Below are 16577 nucleotides of genomic sequence, written 5' to 3'. Positions count from 1 at the left end.
TTGGGACCTACCAGACCCTCCGGCTCCCCTCCTTGCCCTAGAAAAGAAGACCCGGAGTTCTGCATAGTATTTGTTTTTCACTAGCTAGAAAGGGATGAAGACTGAGGTGGGAGAATGACTTGATTCCAAGAGTTCGAGGCCAGTCTGGGCAACATAGTGAGACCTTGCCTCAAAAAAAAAATTTTTTTAACTTACAAAAAGAAAGGGATGACAATAAAACGGACTTCACCAAAGCAGTATCCCACACAGTATGAAGTTATAGGCCAAAATTTGTATTTTAGGATTCCCCATCTTCTGTGAGACAAAGTAACAAATGTAAGAAGCCAGACTTGCTCAATTCTGCTTGGCAACATAATTTCACAAAGCCTCTGACTCTGAAGTCTCTGGGATGACCCTTTGAAGACAAAAGAGGATAGGGCACACAGTCAACCATGTCTCTTGCCTGAGTCACTATATTCCCTAAAAGATAAACGGGCTGGGAGCGGTGGCTCACAAACCTAATCCCAATGCTTTGGGAGGTCAAAGAGGGAGGATTGCTTGAGGCCAGGATCCAAGACCAGCGAGGCAACATAGCGAGTCCCTGTCTCTGCAGAAAAATTTAAAAATTAGCTGGACTTGGTGGCGTGCACTTGTAGTCCCAGCTACTCAGGAGGCTGAAGCAGGAGGATCGTTTGAGCCCAGGAGTTGTAGGCTGTAGTGAGCTATGATTGCACCACTGCACTGCAGCCTAGGCAACAGAGTGACACCCTGTCTCTAAAAATTCATAATAATAATAATAATAAAAGATAAATGACCCTAGTCCTTGCCTTTTCTTGCACATAAGATGACGTCCAACGGGGTTAAGGATGTTGCCTCTATAATCTATAACCAAATGTACTCTTACACCCAAACTTTTATGTGATTCTGCTTTAATGTAACTTGTGAGCAAATTTGAGGTAACTGCTGAGCACATACTGAACCCCCACTACCTGTATGTAAGCTGTAGATTAAAATAGCGTCAGAGCAGTCTGAACCTTTCTATTTAAAAAAAATAGAAGTGAGACTGGGTCTCACTCTGTCGTCCAGGCTGGAATGCAGTGGTGCGATCTTCACTCATGGTGGCCTTGACCTCCCAGGCTGAAGCAATCCTCCTGCCTCAGCCTCCTTAGTAGCTGGGACTACAGGCATGCGCTGCCATGACTGCCAAATTATTGTATTTTTTTGTAGAGATGGGGTTCTGTCATGTTGACCAGGTTGGTCTCAAACTCTCGGGCTCAAGCAATCCACCGATCTCTGCCTCCCAAAGTGCTGAGATTACAGGCATGAGCCACCACGCCCGACTGAACCTTTCTAAAGGGCTGCTTGCTTTTGGTCTATAGACCCGAGTCTATAATCCTCAGTAAGATTTCTGATTACAACTTTTCTCTAGTAAACATGCCTAAAACTTGGAAACAATCTTTTCTGAAGTGACTCTTCTGTTCTCATGTTGGTCTTTGAAAAAGTCTCTTCTTGCCTACTTAGGTAATGTAACACTGTATATATAATACAAAACATTTTCAGACTTTGTCCTGTATTCCCAGACCTCACCACTCCGCCTCCTGACATACCTCCAAGAAGCCATCATAATGTATTCTTCATGGCTGCATTCTAAGGTACAGAGCTATTTTAAGGTGGCCAGGCATCATATATCTCCTGCGGAATTGAGCTCTATTTTCTGTTGCTGTAGCTGTATTTGCCCCTGCCTCCTCTGCTCCCTCATTTCACTTAGTAACAATCTCAACCTAATAGCCAGTCCCACATCCTTCAAACTGATATCTGGCAAAAAACATAATGGGGTAAACAATGGAAAGACATATAAATCAGCTTTAAGGTTAGACACTTTCGATCCTTTAGGGTTTGAAGCAAGGCTGGTGACATACACAAACCTTTTCATAAATCATGATTATCCGCAATGCCTTATTGGTTTGTATGTAATGAAGGGAAAAGTGAAACATTTTAGGCAGCAGTAGCAATTCTGTTATCTGTGGAGAGGTCATTCCCTTATAATCCAAACAATGAATGAGACTGCATTGACTGAGAGGAATTCATGTGTGTTTGACTAGAAAGCCAGGTAAGAACTGTCAGTGGGAACCAAAAACCTGACCCTGGAGGGTTCAATGAGTCACTCTGGATGTCACTAATCATGGACTTGGAATTACAAAAGGTGAATGGCCCAGTTACCTTTCTTGTCTCAGAAAGATACTGCCAAGAATCAGGAGTGGGGGACAGAATTGAAGACAGATTTAGGAATAAGGGGAATCCAAGGAAGGGAAAAGAAACTTTCCTGCCTCAGTTCTAAATGTAGGCTGAAGCCTCCTCCTCCTATGTGGGCTTCTCCCTATAGCTTTGGATGGAATGGACTGGGCTGGGGAAGTGAAGGGAAGGGAGATGTCCAGGCTGACAAGGGTCCCACCTTTAGTAACACAATAACCTCCCCCAACTCTTCCAGGGATCACTGCTAAAGAATGGGGACTCATGTCATCCTCACTGTAGATATGTTAATGCTCCATCTCTAGTGAAAGCTTTCTTTCCCTTCGCATGAGTGAGACATTAGCAGAGCTGACCCTCCGGAGCCATGTTTTACTCTACAGCAAGCTTGTTCAACATGTGGCCCAGGACAGCTCAGCTTTGAATGCGGCCCAACACAAATTCATATACTTTCTTAAAACATTTTGAGACTTTTTTGTGTGATTTTGTTGTTGTTATTGTTGTTCATCAGCTATCATTAGTGTTAGTGTATTTTATGTGAGGTACAAGACAATTCTTCTTCCAATGTGGCCCCAGGGAAGCAAAAAAATTGGACACCCCATTCTATAGCTAAGGAATCTAAAGTTTCAGAGTCCTTCCCTGCACAGACTCACCCAAGGCATGGGAGGAGCCCCAGCAATGTGTTAACGCAATTGTAGGCTTTTGTAAAAGTTTGACAAAATATATTTAAATGGTAATTGGTTAAGATTGAGGTCTCCTAGATGACAGGTTGACCGGGGCAGCAAACCACCATGGCCCATGTATACCTATGTAACAGACCTGGACGTTCTGCACATGTAACCCAGAACTTAAAGAAAAATTTTAAAAAAGAGAAATTTTTGAATCTTAATTTTTATTCTGCAATATGGATGTAGAAGTCAGTAGAAAAACCCAGCATATTAATAATTTCACATTTCTTGACTAACCTCAAACTTTTTTTTTTTTTTTTTTTTTTGAGACGGAGTCTCGCTCTGTCGCCCAGGCTGGAGTGCTGTGACCGGATCTCAGCTCACTGCAAGCTCCGCCTCCCGGGTTCCCGCCATTCTCCTGCCTCAGCCTCCCGAGTAGCTGGGACTACAGGCGCCCGCCACCGCGCCCGGCTAGTTTTTTGTATTTTTTAGTAGAGACGGGGTTTCACCGTGTTAGCCAGGATGGTCTCGATCTCCTGACCTCGTGATCCGCCCGTCTCGGCCTCCCAAAGTGCTGGGATTACAGGCGTGAGCCACCGCGCCCGGCGACTAACCTCAAACTTAAATGAGCTAAAGTTTACTTTTTTTTCCTCCTCTAGTTGCTTTCACACTTTTAAAGATAGTAACCAAATTATTCCTCTGAGACATTTCTGGTAAGATGTATATCTTTACTGTTGGATTGTTTAACAAACAATTAAGCCTAGAAGTTATTTGAGTACATAAAGGTGTAAGAATGATACAATGGAATTTTGGGACTGGGGAGTTGGGGGGAAGAGTGGGAGGGGAGTGAGGGATAAAAGACTACACATTGGTTGCAGTGGACACTGCTCAGGTGATGGGTGCACAAGAATCTCAGAAATCCCTACTAAAGAACTTATCCATGTAACCAAACACCACCTGTTCCCTAAAACCTATTGAAATAAAAAAAAATTTTAAAGGCAAAAAAGAAAAAAAAAGATTGAGGTCTTTTTCATTTATGATTTCACCTCTATCACATGTCTCCTTTTGTCAGGTGGCAATGGAAAAGCCATGGACATTTTGGGATTGGCAATGGGAGTTGGGAATACATTTTTTTTTTTTTTTTTTGAGTCAGGGGTCTCACTCTGTCCCCCAGGCCGAAGCGCGTTGGTTCAACCATGGCACACTGCAGCCTTGACCTCGCCAGGCTCACGTGATCCTCCCACTTCAGCTTTCCAAGTAGCCCGGACTACAGGCACACTGCCACAGCTGGCTAATTTTTTGTATTTTTTTGTTGCCCAGATGGGTCTCAAACTCCTGAGCTCAAGCAGTCTGCCCACCTTGGCTTCCCAAAGTGTTGGGATTACAGGCATGAGCCACTGTGCTGGGTGGCAATACATTTAGTGTGGGTTTAGTAGGTATACTTAAGTGATTTGCAGTTACTTCTGTGACTAAATTATCCCCATGTAGTTATAATGTTATGAACTGAACTATATCCCCCAAAAAATTCATGTTAAAGTCTTAACCCCTAGTATTTCAGAATGTAACCGTGTTTGGAGATAAGATCTTTAAAGAGGTAACTGTGTTAAAATGAGGTCTTTAGGATCCGGGCGCAGTGGCTCACACCTGTAATCCCAGCACTATGGGAGGCCAAGGCGGGAGGATCACTTGAGCCCAGGAGTTTGAGACCAGCCTGAGCAACACAGCGAGACCCCGTCCCCTGTCTCTACAGAAAATAAAAAATGAGCCCAGTGTGATGATGTGTGCCTGTAGTCCCAGCTACTTGGGAGACTGAGGTGGGAGGATTGCTAGAGCCCAGGAGACTGAGGCTTCAGTGAAACATGATCGCATCACTGTTCTCCAATCTGAGTGACAGAGCGAGACCCCATCTCAAAATAAAATAATAAATTAGGTCTATAGGGTGGATTCTAATACAGTGTCACTGGTGTCCTTATGAGAGGAAATGTGGACACAGTTGTGTACACAGAGCAAAGAGCGTGTGAAGGCACAGGGAGAATATAGCCGTTTAGAAACCAAGGAGAGACCTCAGAACAAAGCAACTTCCCCAACACCTTGATCTTGAGCATCTGGCTTTCAGAACTGAGAAAATAAATTTGTTGTTCAAGTCACCCAATCTGTGCTATTTTGCTATGGCACCCCTAGTAAACTAATACGCATAGCTTCCAGAAATAATGTCACCAATTCGAATAGTATATGGCATTAGTTATTACAAATTTGAAACACTACGTTTGACAAAAATCCTAAAAAGTTGTGACATTATCACTTACAAGGTGTGAAGATAAAATTTTTGTAAATTATCAAGAATTTTTAAAATGTGGCCTGGTACGTGGCTCATATCTGTAATCCCAGCACTTGGGAGACTGAGGCAGAAGGATCACCCTGGGCAACACAGCGAGATCCTGTCTCTCTCTCTCTCTCAAAAAAAAAAAAAAGGCCAGTCGCGGTGGCTCATGCCTGTAATCCCAGCACTTCGGGAGGCCAAGGCGGGCAGATCACAAGGTCAGGAGATTGAGACCATCCTGGCTAACATGGTGAAACCCCGTCTCTACTAAAAATACAAAAAATTAGCTGGGCGTGGTGGTGGGCACCTGTAGTCCCAGCTACTCAGGAGGCTGAGGCAGGAGAATGGTGTGAACCCAGGAGGCGGAGCTTGGAGTGAGACAAGATTGCACCACTGCACTCCAGCCTGGGCGATGGTGCGAGACTCAGTATTAAAAAAAAAAAAAAAAAGCTGTGGTAGTGCATGCCTGCTGTCCCAGCTACTTGGGAGGCTGAGGTGGGAGACCCACTTGGGCCCAGGAGGTTGAGGCTGTAGTGAGCTGCACTCCAGCCTGGGTGACACACTGAGACCCTGGATTAAAAAAAAAAAAAAAGGTGGGGGATTTTTGAAATATGATCAATCTTTCTGGAAGACTGAATTACTTTTCTCTTTAGGAAAACGTATTTATCATATGAAAAGGCTATCAGAGCAGGCAGCTTAAAAAAAATTGTAGACTAATATATAGGTTTGTCAGGTAGACAATTTTTGACAGCTTTTAAAAAAATTATTCGTTGACAGCTTTTCTCATTCTAAAACAAATATTCACGTTTTTCCCCTAATCTTGTATTTATTTTTCTTAAAGGGGGCTCTAAAAGTTACACATTTCAGGCACCCAAAAAGCTGGATCTACCCCTGGGACTAACCGAATGGATATGGGGAGTTTCTGGGCCATTTGGGGAAATCATACTCCAGTACCCTGGGCTCTGTCTCCTAAGAAATATCAGAGCTGGAGGGCTGTTTTAGTACGAACTGCAATGATTGAGGATTTCGGATAGACTTGGGATAGCAAAAGCTGCATTGAAGGTTAGTGGAGAAACGAGTTCAGACACACCTAACCAAAAATGTGAGAAGTCTGCAATGAGGTTGGGGCCACAGAGACCCTGGACAATAAGCCATGGAGCGAACCCACTTACCTCTCCTGGGGTGTCTGCTCCTCATGCTGATTCTGCTCTTCAGCATATCTTGTTTCACTTACAACACTTACTGACCAGTAAGTGCTCTGTGCCGACATCACAACTTGGCCATTATGATGTAATGAGGAGGCATCTGTTATTCTCAGGGTAGGGCTTCCCTAGTAGGAACATTCTAATTACTTTGAGGGTAATTGGATTCTTTCATTATTCAAGTGATGTAGAAGTCAATCCTGTTAGAACTTAATCTTTTTCAAGGACCTCTTCCTTGTATAATGGATCACTCCATTCTGAATTAGGCAGACATCCTTGCTTTTCCTTTCCATATTTCTCCTCCTCCGCCTTAGGGGGTTGCATTTGGTAGGTGCTTTGCTCTTCCATCCAGCACTTAAGAAGTAGAATGTAGGCCGGGTGCGGTGGCTCAGGCCTGTAATCCCAGCACTTTGGGAGGCCGAGGGGGGCGGATCACGAGCTCAAGAGATAGAGACCATCCTGGCCAACAGGGTGAAAGCGTGTCTCTACTAAAAATACAAAAATTAGCTGGCCGTGGTACTGCACGCCTGTAGTCCCAGCTACTCCAGAGGCTGAGGCAGGAGAATCGCTTGAACCCGGGAGACGGAGGTTGCAGTGAGCCGAGATTGCATCACTGCACTCTGGCCTAGCCACAGAGTAAGACTCTGTCTTAAAAAAAAAAAAAAAAAAAAAAAAAAAAAGCAGCAGCAGAATGTAATTCAGATGGCCTCCTTAAGGAAGGATTCCCCCACCCAAGGAGAAACGCAGGGCTTTCCCCAAGCTCTTCCCTGGTTAAAGCAGTTGGTACTGGGTTCCAGAGAAGAGCTGGGCCTTGGTAAATTTCCCACTACCCAAAATGATGATAGGATCCCGTTGGGAGTGTCTTACGTCAGGCCTGCCTGAGTCCTCCAAAAATCCTTCCCCTCGGCGTTTGCATAGCCAGAGGGCACTCCAGTAGAAAGAGAATAGGACTTTTAGGAAATAAGGTAGCTCTCTAACCAGGGCCATCTCTAGCTCCCTGAGCTCTAGCTGAAGAAGGGGAGTAAATAAGGAGGTCTCTCTCACAGTCTCACACAAAGCAGACTGCTCACAAATTGACTGGAGGTAAAGCACCCAGGAAGCAACTGGCTACAAAAGCTGCTCCAGCCGGGCGAGATGGCTCATGCCTGTAATTTCAGCACTTCAGGAGGCCGAGGCGGGCGGATCACGTGTGGCCTGGAGTTCGACACCAGCCTGCCCAACATGGCAGAACCCCGACTCTACTAAAAAAAATACAAAAACGGCCGGGAGCGGTGGCTCACGCTTGTAATCCCAGCACTTTGGGAGGCCGAGGCGGGCAGATCACGAGGTCAGGAGATCGAGACCATCCTGGCTAACACGGTGAAACCCCGTCTCTACTAAAAACATAAAAAATTAGCCGGGCGTGGTGGTGGGCGCCTGTAGTCCCAGCTACTCCGGAGGCTGAGGCAGAAGAATGGTGTGAATCCGGGAGGCCGAGCTTGCAGTGAGCCGAGATCGCGCCACTGCACTCCAGCCTGGGCAACAGAGCAGACTCCGTCACAAACAAACAAACAAACAAACAAACAAAAACTGGGCGTCCGGCGCAGGGGCTCACGCCTGTAATCTCAACCCTTTGGGAGGCCGAGCGGGTGGATCATCTGAGGTCAGGAGTTCGAAACCAGCCTGGCCAACATGGTGAAACCCCCATCTCCACTAAAAATATAAAAATTAGCCTGGCGTGGTGGCACGCACCTGTAATCCCAGCTACTCTGGAGGCTGAGGCAGGAGAATCGCTGGAACCCAGGAGGCGTAGGTTGCAGTGAGCTGAGATGGCGCCACTGCACTCCAGCCTGGGAGACTCCAGCCTGGGAGACAGAGCAAGACTCCGTCTCAAACAAACAAACAAATAAGCAACAACAACAAAAATTGGCCAGCCACAGTGGCTCACGCCTGTAATCCTAGCACTCTGGGAGGCCGAGGCGGGCAGATCACTTGAGGTCAGGAGTTCAAGACCAGTCTGTCCAACATAGTGAAGCCCCGTGTCTACTAAAAAAAAAAAAAAAAAAAAAAAAAAATTAGCCAGGTGTGGCAGTGCGTGCCTGTAGTCCCAGATACTCAGGGACTGAGGCAAGGAGAATCGCTTGAACCTGGGGAGGCTGAGGTTGCAGTAAGCCGAGATCGTGCACTACACTCCAGCCTGGGCGACAGCAAGACTCTGTCTCAGGAAAAAAACCCAAAAAACAACACACACACACTCCCCCCGACCTCCCACAAAAACTGCTCACAAGGGTGCGCCCTCTACTGGAGGGTGAAGAAACCTCGTCATTACAGGCCTGGTACTGTGGTACTCCCTGAAATTAGACATTATCAGACATCTACTAAACTGATTCGCAAACTTCCCTTCCAGCATCTGGTGTGAGAAATTGCTCAGGACTTTAAAAGAGATTTGCCCTTCCAGAGTGCAGCTTAGTGGTGCTTTGCAGGAGGCAAGCAAAGCCTATCTGGTTGGCCTTTTGAAGACACCAACCTGTGTGTTGTCCATGCCACACGTGTAACACCTATGTCAAAAGACATCCAGTTAGCATGCTGCATGCGTGAAGAATGTACTTAAGAATCCATTATGATCGGGGAAACTTCATTCTCAAAAAAAAAAAAAAAAAAGTCTCTGCTTCCTGTTATTGGCAGTTCTGAATGTTAGATTTTTTTCCCCCATGGGGTCAAAAGGTACCTAAGTATATGACTGTGAGCAGAATAGGAGACAGAAGTCAGGTGTTGTCAGTTTTTCAATTTTCATGTGTGTGTGAATTTTTAATAAAAATGTGGGTGGGGAAGTAAAGCATTAATGCAAGTCAAAATGTTTCAGTGGTTCAACTTTATAATAATTATAAGCAAACTTACTAAATTTTTCTGGACACACACACAAAAAGAAACAAGGTGACCAAGAAATTGAGTCAAGGAGGGAGTCTTGCTTCTGAGTCTCTTGTTGCCCTTAGCCCCAAACACACAATACTTCTGAATATCTTATTACATACTTTCTTTTCATATTTCAACTTTATTTAAAATGTGAGGTTTTATGTCCAGAAGGGAGGGCAGTTGCCCATGGAAGTCGAAGTGAGGCACAATACTATTGGGTTGAGGGCCAAGTGCACAGGGTTGATTTGGGGAGATTCACATGGGAAATTTTCATTTCCTCCCCAGGTTAGCTATTCAGTGAATGGATTATTCTTTTTAGCAAGGTCACTGCTCCTTAGCAACATCAACAAAAGTGCCAAAGTTGGGGACACAGAAAATACTGTCATTGTCTTTTGTTTCTCTTTTTCGCCTGGATGGGGAAAGGAATGGAAACTAATAGCAGAAAATGAAACATTTATGATGTTATCCCTTGCCATGGAAAATCACGGGTTTGTGTAGAGACCTCCTTCTTTTCTTATTTTTATTTTATATATTTTTTGAGGGTCTCACTGTCACCAGGCTGGAGTGTAGTGGTGTGATCATAGCTCAGTAACCTCCAACTCTTGCGCTCAAACGATCCTCCTGTCTCAGGTTCCCGAATAGCTGGGACTACAGACGTGTGCCACCATGTCTAGCTAATTTTTTAAGTTTTTCTAGAGACAGGGTCCCACTATGTCGCTAAGTCTCAAACTCCTGGACTCAAGCAACGCTCCTGCCTCAGCCTCCCAAAGTGTTGCGATTACAAGTATGAACCACTACACCCAGCACAGACCTGTTTCTTAGCCTGGGAATGGGATGCGATAAGGAGGCCTGAGTTTAAGTCCCATCTTGAGCTGCACTAACAAATTCTATGACCCTGCTAGAGTCGTTTCTCACCTCTGGACCTGTGTTCTCATCTGTAAAGGAGCCTGGAGCCAATGATGTCTGAAGAGAAGCCTTTTCAGGTCTGATTCTGTGACCTGCAAACTGTAAAGACCCCAACAGGCTCCAGAAAAACATAGCAGTTAGAAACAAGGGAATGTAGGTGTTAGATGGAGAACCGAGGAGCTAGGGCTCACAATGAAATGTTTTTCTACATTCACAAAGAAAAACAAACAAAACAGGACGGAAGCTATGGGACAGGTAGGTGTAGGAAGATACCTGCGGTCTGGATGAGAGGAATGGGCAACAGAGCTGGATTGCCTCAAGGACCCAAGCCTATGACCTTGGTAGTGTTTTCTCTTACAGCACTTCCCAGTGCACCGCTGGCATGTTATATTCCAAATTGCTCCTGTTCATACAGTCATGAGCCGTCAGAGGAGTTTCCACCATAACGCCTAATGTGTGACACATTAATAGGGTGGCTGAAGATTCCGCTAAACTTCTAGCGTTCCCTGTGTCAGATTAGACTGCACCTGGCTGGGAGAAAGCAGTGGATGCAGCTCTCTCCTAGCACACTCAGCTTTGCTTACTGGGGGTATGAGAAATACAGATGGAAGTTTTGGAAGAGCAGTGCCAGATGGAAAGGGCATACTGACTAATCTTGGTTGATTTGCAGATGGTGGGGTTTGTGGTAGTGCTGAATCAGCTCAACCCAACGCGAGAGAAAGCCAGGGTGTTGGGAAAATCTCAGTGCTGAAGTCCTGGGAAAGGAGTACACACCAAAGGCATCAGGGCAGGGAATCTCTCCAGAGAGCCACTCAAGAAATATTAGTTTCTTCCCTATTTTACAAGGTTTGGTAGCACTGACAGTTATGTAAAGTCAGGTTCCAAGGAGACACCCATTATTTGTGTGCATAAGAAAGTAGCTCAGCCAGATCCAGCCCTGAGGCAGTGGGGAAACTAACAGCTTACCCAAGCCTTGGGGCAGCTCAATATGGGAATAATCAAGACCAAAATGTTGTTCTATAAAGCTGAGATTGGGGGCAGTGAGCCAGGGTACTTCTCAGAGAGAAAGAGCTTAGGGAACAGGATTATCATTAGCATTCTGCCCACAGAGTTGGCACTTACCCAGTAACATCAGGATTCCTAGAAAAGGCCCAAGCACAGACCCTCTAGCAGGTGTCTCAGTCATGGACCCAACCTAGTGGCAACAGTAGGGGGTTTATCTGTTCAAGGCCAGTGGGGGAAGAGGGAGGGAGGTGGCACACCAACAGGTGTGGAGCGCTGGCTAGGGCCAGGAGACAATTCCAATGTATGGAAAGGCTAGAGTGTAAGTAGGCAGGTGAGGGGGGTCCCGTGCTGATGGGACACTGACACAGGAGACAGCAGCAAACTCCTTTAAGTCACAGATGAAGCTTGGGGGCCCCCCGTCTTCTCCAAGCCAGTCCAGAAGATTGGCAGGATGGGAAGGCAGAGCACAATCAGAAACTATGGTCTTTTCATAAGAGATTATAGCAAGGTTTTTAATTTTGTTTTAAAAGAGGAAAAAAATATAACATCATGGTTACACAGAGGCTCTGGAGATTCCCTGGGTTCACAATCCTACTTCTGCCATTTACTAGCTGTGTGATCTTGAACAAATCACTGAGCTTCTCTGATCCTGTTTCCTCATCTCTAAAATACAGATAATGATAATGTTCTACTCATAGGGTTGTTTTGGGCATGCATGCAAACAAAACAGATTTTACGATCGAGTCATAGTTCTGGAAAGAAAAAAAAACCAGATTTTAGCACACAAGTATTAAGTAAATGTGAGCCCTCACTATTGTTAATACAACATGGCAGTGACACACATACATTAGACAAGAGATTATTACAAACTGAGCCTCCACCCAGTCTCCCTATTATCCTCCTGTGGGCTCCTAATTGATGACTAAACAGTGCATTGCTGGGTAGCTTCCAGTAGTTTCTTTCTTCACTTTGCTGCAACTTTGAACTGAAGGTGATCCACGTGGTACATGACATTCTTCCTGTTTTCTTCACAAGGATGATGTTTAAATGGGCATTTGTTTGAGGAATGACTTGGAGGGTTCCTCTCTTTCAGTCATCTTTTCTCAAAGACTAAGGTTGTGGACAGGAGGGGCATGGTAACAAGCCCCATATTCTATTCTTTTTTTTTTTTTTTTTTTTTTGGTACGGAGTCTCACTGTCACCCAGGCTGGAGTGCAGTGGCACAATCTCAGCTCACTGCAACCTCCATCTCCCCGTTAAAGTGATTCTCCTGCCTCAGCCTCCTGAGTAGCTGGGACTACAGGCATGAGTCACCATGCACGGCTAAGTTTTGTATTTTTAGTAGATACAGGGTTTCACTATGTTGGCCAGGCTGGTCTTGTACTTCTGACCTCAAATGATCCACCTGCCTCAGCCTCCCAAAGAGCTGGGATTACAGGCGTGATCCATTGCACCCACCCCCACACTCTATTCTGAATGCATGTATGGGCACATGTGCATGCCCGTCCCCCTTCACTCAGTGATAAGGAAGAAGGGGAACCAGAAATTTCTCTTTGAAAAATTAGTAACAGAAATGGGTGTGGAGAGTTGGTTACCTGGGAGATCCTTGTTCATCTGTAACATCAGAAACTGCTTCTTTTCCTCCTTCTCTCTTCTAGAAGACTGTCAAGGAGCCCGAGTGAGGAAAGTAGACCAACCACAGTCTTGGAGAAAAGAAAATAGGGTTTCCATCCCTTCTGGAGGGAGAAGGAATAACAGAGATGAACAAGAATGAAGAAGGAAACAAATGGAAATAGACAAAATGAAGGTAAATGCCCTGTATGTTAAAAGAAAAAAAGTGATGAGAAGGGAGAGACACAAGTAAAGAAAGAGAGAAGCAAAGAGGTTAGGAATAGGGTAAGAGGGCCGGGCGCGGTGGCTCAAGCCTGTAATCCCAGCACTTTGGGAGGCCGAGACGGGCGGATCATGAGGTCAGGAGATCGAGACCATCCTGGCTAACACGGTGAAACCCCGTCTCTACTAAAAAATACAAAAAACTAGCCGGGCGAGGTGGTGGGCGCCTGTAGTCCCAGCTACTCGGGAGGCTGAGGCAGGAGAATGGCGTGAACCCGGGAGGCGGAGCTTGCAGTGAGCTGAGATGTGGCCACTGCACTCCAGCCTGGGCGACAGAGCGACACTCTGTCTCAAAAAAAAAAAAAAAAAAGGAATAGGGTAAGAGAAAAGGAAAAGCAGCAACCAGCAGAGGAATCACTCCCCTCTTAAGGTTAACCAGGAGGAGAGACATAAGGCATGAATGTGAGTGGGTATGAGAGTCCAGCTTTCCCACTGCACTTGCTCTGGTTATGGAGCAGACTGCCATCTTCTGATGCCATTTACTATTCAAGTTGCTTAGGTGTTTTATTTGTTTGTTTTGTTTTTTTACAACCAAGTGGATTGATTGAAATGTTTTGATTCTTCATTTGAAATGTTTCTATTCCACATACCCATTATCTTTTATCCCCACAAAAGCCCCTAACATTGTTTCCTTTAATCTTTTGGGTTCTCAAGCATCATTTTCACCAAAAGAGATGTACCTATCCACAGTTGTCTCAGAGCATGGAGGCTGAAAGTCTGTGAGGGCAAGAGCAAAATGGAGCAGATGATGGGCTGATGGTTGGTTATGGGATGCTTCGTGGGCTCTGGAATATCTGTGCCAAGAACTGGAGGACCCATCCTCGGCCCCAGCCAGACGCTTGGGGTACTATGTATTCTGAACCATAGCACTAGGTTGCAAAATGTGGCTTCTAATCTATACTCTGCCATGTACAGATCACAAAATATCATACAAGGAGCCTTAAAAGATCATCTAATCTAAATCCAGTTTTCCAAGGAAAAAACTGGGGCACAAAGAGGTGAAGTAACTTGCCCAAAGTTATGTAGTCAGGGAATTCCTTTTCGGAGACAAAGGAAATCAGAATAGTCATTCTCCTGATTCACCGTCCCTCGACAAACAGTCCATAAAGTGCTTGGAGGTTATTAAAAGGCACTCCAGAAAGGTAAGGTTGGCATTTTCCTGGAAGCCCCTGAGTGTACAACCCCGGAGGCACCACAGTATTTGGCTATAAAAACAGGTCTGGAGTTGCTTTGGCCTCCATTTTAATCCCTAAAGCTGCCTGGAGGCTGGAGCTCTGATGGCTACCTGTCATCACTCCCCAGCCAGTCCGCGGACACTGCAGCCAGGAACTGTCAGAGGTGACAAGGGAATCCCGTCCTAATGCCAAGGACCAAGGAGCAGTGGCCAGGTTCCTGGGATTAAGCAAGGCAATTATGGCTGAGTTAAAGCTAGGATGGGTAGGACGGGGGATCTGAGGTGGAAAAGGTGGGTAAGAAGAGGGAATGCGCCAGCAATCTAAATTACTTCGACTGGGTGGGCTACTTCACATCATACCTCCTCCGTCTCCAAAAGGTTCTTAACCTTCTTCAACTGCCTAGGCCTGATGGACCTCCTCCCTTTCTCCCAGTGCCCACTCACTGAAGGGAAAGCCACCATCATCCCCATTCTTTTCCTTTTTTTCTAATCCCTCCGGTGCCGTTTCGGGTCTCCTTCCTCCTAGAGTCTGGGTCCCTTTCACTCACATCCAACCAGCTTTTAACACCCGGATCTCCCCGAGCTTCGTTGGTTCCGCCCACTCCCCCGGCTCCCCCGCCCCCATGCCCCTGATTTCCCCACCCTTCTTGCCCTCCCCGGCTTGACTCCCTTGGACTGCTCCCCACCAATCCTGGTCTCTCCTATTCCTCCCCGCCACATCGGGTCCCCCAGCCCCCGGGTGCCTTTGGTGTTTTCAGCCGTCGGCCACAGGCGCCTCGTCTCAGATAAAGTGGATCCAGCCCTGGGGCTCCGGGGCTCCGCCACTGCCCGGGTGCTCGGGCCCACGTAGAGCATAGTCACGGCCGCCGTTGTTGTCCCAGAACTCGTGACCTGTCACACGGTAGCGCAAAGCGAAGAGCAGGACGCCCCCAATCGGCGGCGCGGGCAGGCGGAAGGCGAAGCGGTCGGCGCGCGGCGGAGGCGGGGCCGGGCCGGCGTAGGCCGCGGGCGCCTCGCGTTGGCTCCGCCAGCCGTCGGCACTCCAGCGCACGCTCACGCGCTTCTCGTAGGCCAGGTCCAGCACGCGCGCGCTCCCGGCCACGCCCATCGGGCCCGCCTCCGCGCGTTCCAGGCAGATGCGCTGCGCCTGCAAGCGGGCGGCGAAGCCGGGCTCGCTGGCTGGCTCCAGGGCGGCGCGCGCCTCCTGGAGGAAAAAAGAAGCGGGAGGAGGGAGTCCAGGGCGGAGAGAGGGGAGAGAGAGGGGGCGGTGTCAGAGCGAGGCACTGGGCCAATCAGAGGCCGACTCCGGCGTCCACGCCCGCAGAGTGCGGCCTCGCTGCCAGGGTGGCCTAGAGCCACTCGCAAATGGTGTACCGCAAAAGGGATGGGCCGGCGCAAGCCCAGGGATGGGATGGAGATGGGTGCTCTTTGGCAAATCCACTCCCACACGCCTGCTGCGGCCGACTGAGGGAGGTCCCCAGGAGGGGAGGTGCCCCCGCCGCCTACCTGGAGGCCGCGGGCGCGGGGCTGGCAGGGCGCGAAGTGGCGGAGGGCGTCCCTCTGCAGTTGGATCTGCACGTGGCGGGGCACCCGGGGCAGCTCACCGGGACGGAAGCGGCGCACGGCAGCCAGCTCCAACCCCAGTGCGTCGGCGAAACGCACTCTCTTGCGGGTGTCTGGGCTACGGCTGCGGGGCGCCCGAGCCCCGCCGCCTCCGGCTGGTGCTGAGCGGGCCCGGCGGCCCCGACTAGGTGCGTGAGCGCGGGATCGTGCCCCGAACCGCGTCCCGCCCTCGCCTGGCTCCTCCTCTGGCTCCTCCTCGAGGCTGGGCCGCTGGCTACGGTAGTAGGCGCGCTCCGTTAGCGCGGCAATAAAGCTCAGGTTGCGGGGAATGTCGGTGCCCGGGGGCCGCTCACGGGACATGGCAGCCCCCTCCCCGGCGGGGCCAGCCCGCAGCGCCACCGCGCTCCCCTCTCTTCCTCTCTCCTGCCTGCACCGCGTCGGCGCAGAAGTCGCTGGGTCCGCTTCTGCAGCCCCTCGCCACTGCGTACTCTCCTTGCAGTCACCTCCAGGATCCTCCACCTCCCGTTGCTTTGCCTCTCCTCTGTGACCACCTTTCCCTCCCTCTGGCCGTCAGCTTCCAGGGTCTTAGACTATCACATCCTGCCTCCTGCTAGCGGTCTGCTCTGAGCGTGCGCTCAACGGCACTCACCCTCCGGTTCCAAGGCCCTCACGGCCCGGGTCCCCCCGCCCACAGCCCTCTCACAGGTGGCTCCGTTTGTCTTCGCTGC

The 16577-nt window shown here is 48.2% G+C and overlaps 1 protein-coding gene across 12 annotated transcripts; it reads right to left on the bottom strand.

Annotated features, from left to right (window-relative positions):
• Positions 1-251: 251 nt before the first annotated feature.
• Positions 252-16577, bottom strand: PPP1R3E (protein phosphatase 1 regulatory subunit 3E). 12 transcript variants are annotated; one of them, XR_002523254.2, is made up of 6 exons: positions 15793-16577; positions 14398-15490; positions 12815-12955; positions 6387-6544; positions 1587-1794; positions 252-394 (listed from the first exon to the last, which is right to left on the bottom strand). XR_002523254.2 is itself a non-coding variant. In XM_021941025.2 (3 exons), the coding sequence occupies exons 1-2, from the start codon at positions 16207-16209 to the stop codon at positions 15068-15070; spliced, it is 840 nt and encodes a 279-aa protein (XP_021796717.2). In that variant the 5' UTR covers positions 16210-16577; the 3' UTR covers positions 11703-12955; positions 15030-15067. The 12 variants fall into 12 exon arrangements, 2 of the variants coding, with proteins under 2 accessions (XP_021796717.2, XP_009209471.2); XR_001904670.3 differs by lacking the exon at positions 252-394 and adding an exon at positions 402-586; XR_001904669.3 differs by lacking the exon at positions 1587-1794.

This window comes from Papio anubis, chromosome 7 (assembly GCF_008728515.1).
Source record: "Papio anubis isolate 15944 chromosome 7, Panubis1.0, whole genome shotgun sequence".
NCBI classification, from domain to species: Eukaryota; Metazoa; Chordata; class Mammalia; order Primates; family Cercopithecidae; genus Papio; species Papio anubis.
This window is presented reverse-complemented; position numbering and strand designations above follow the sequence as displayed.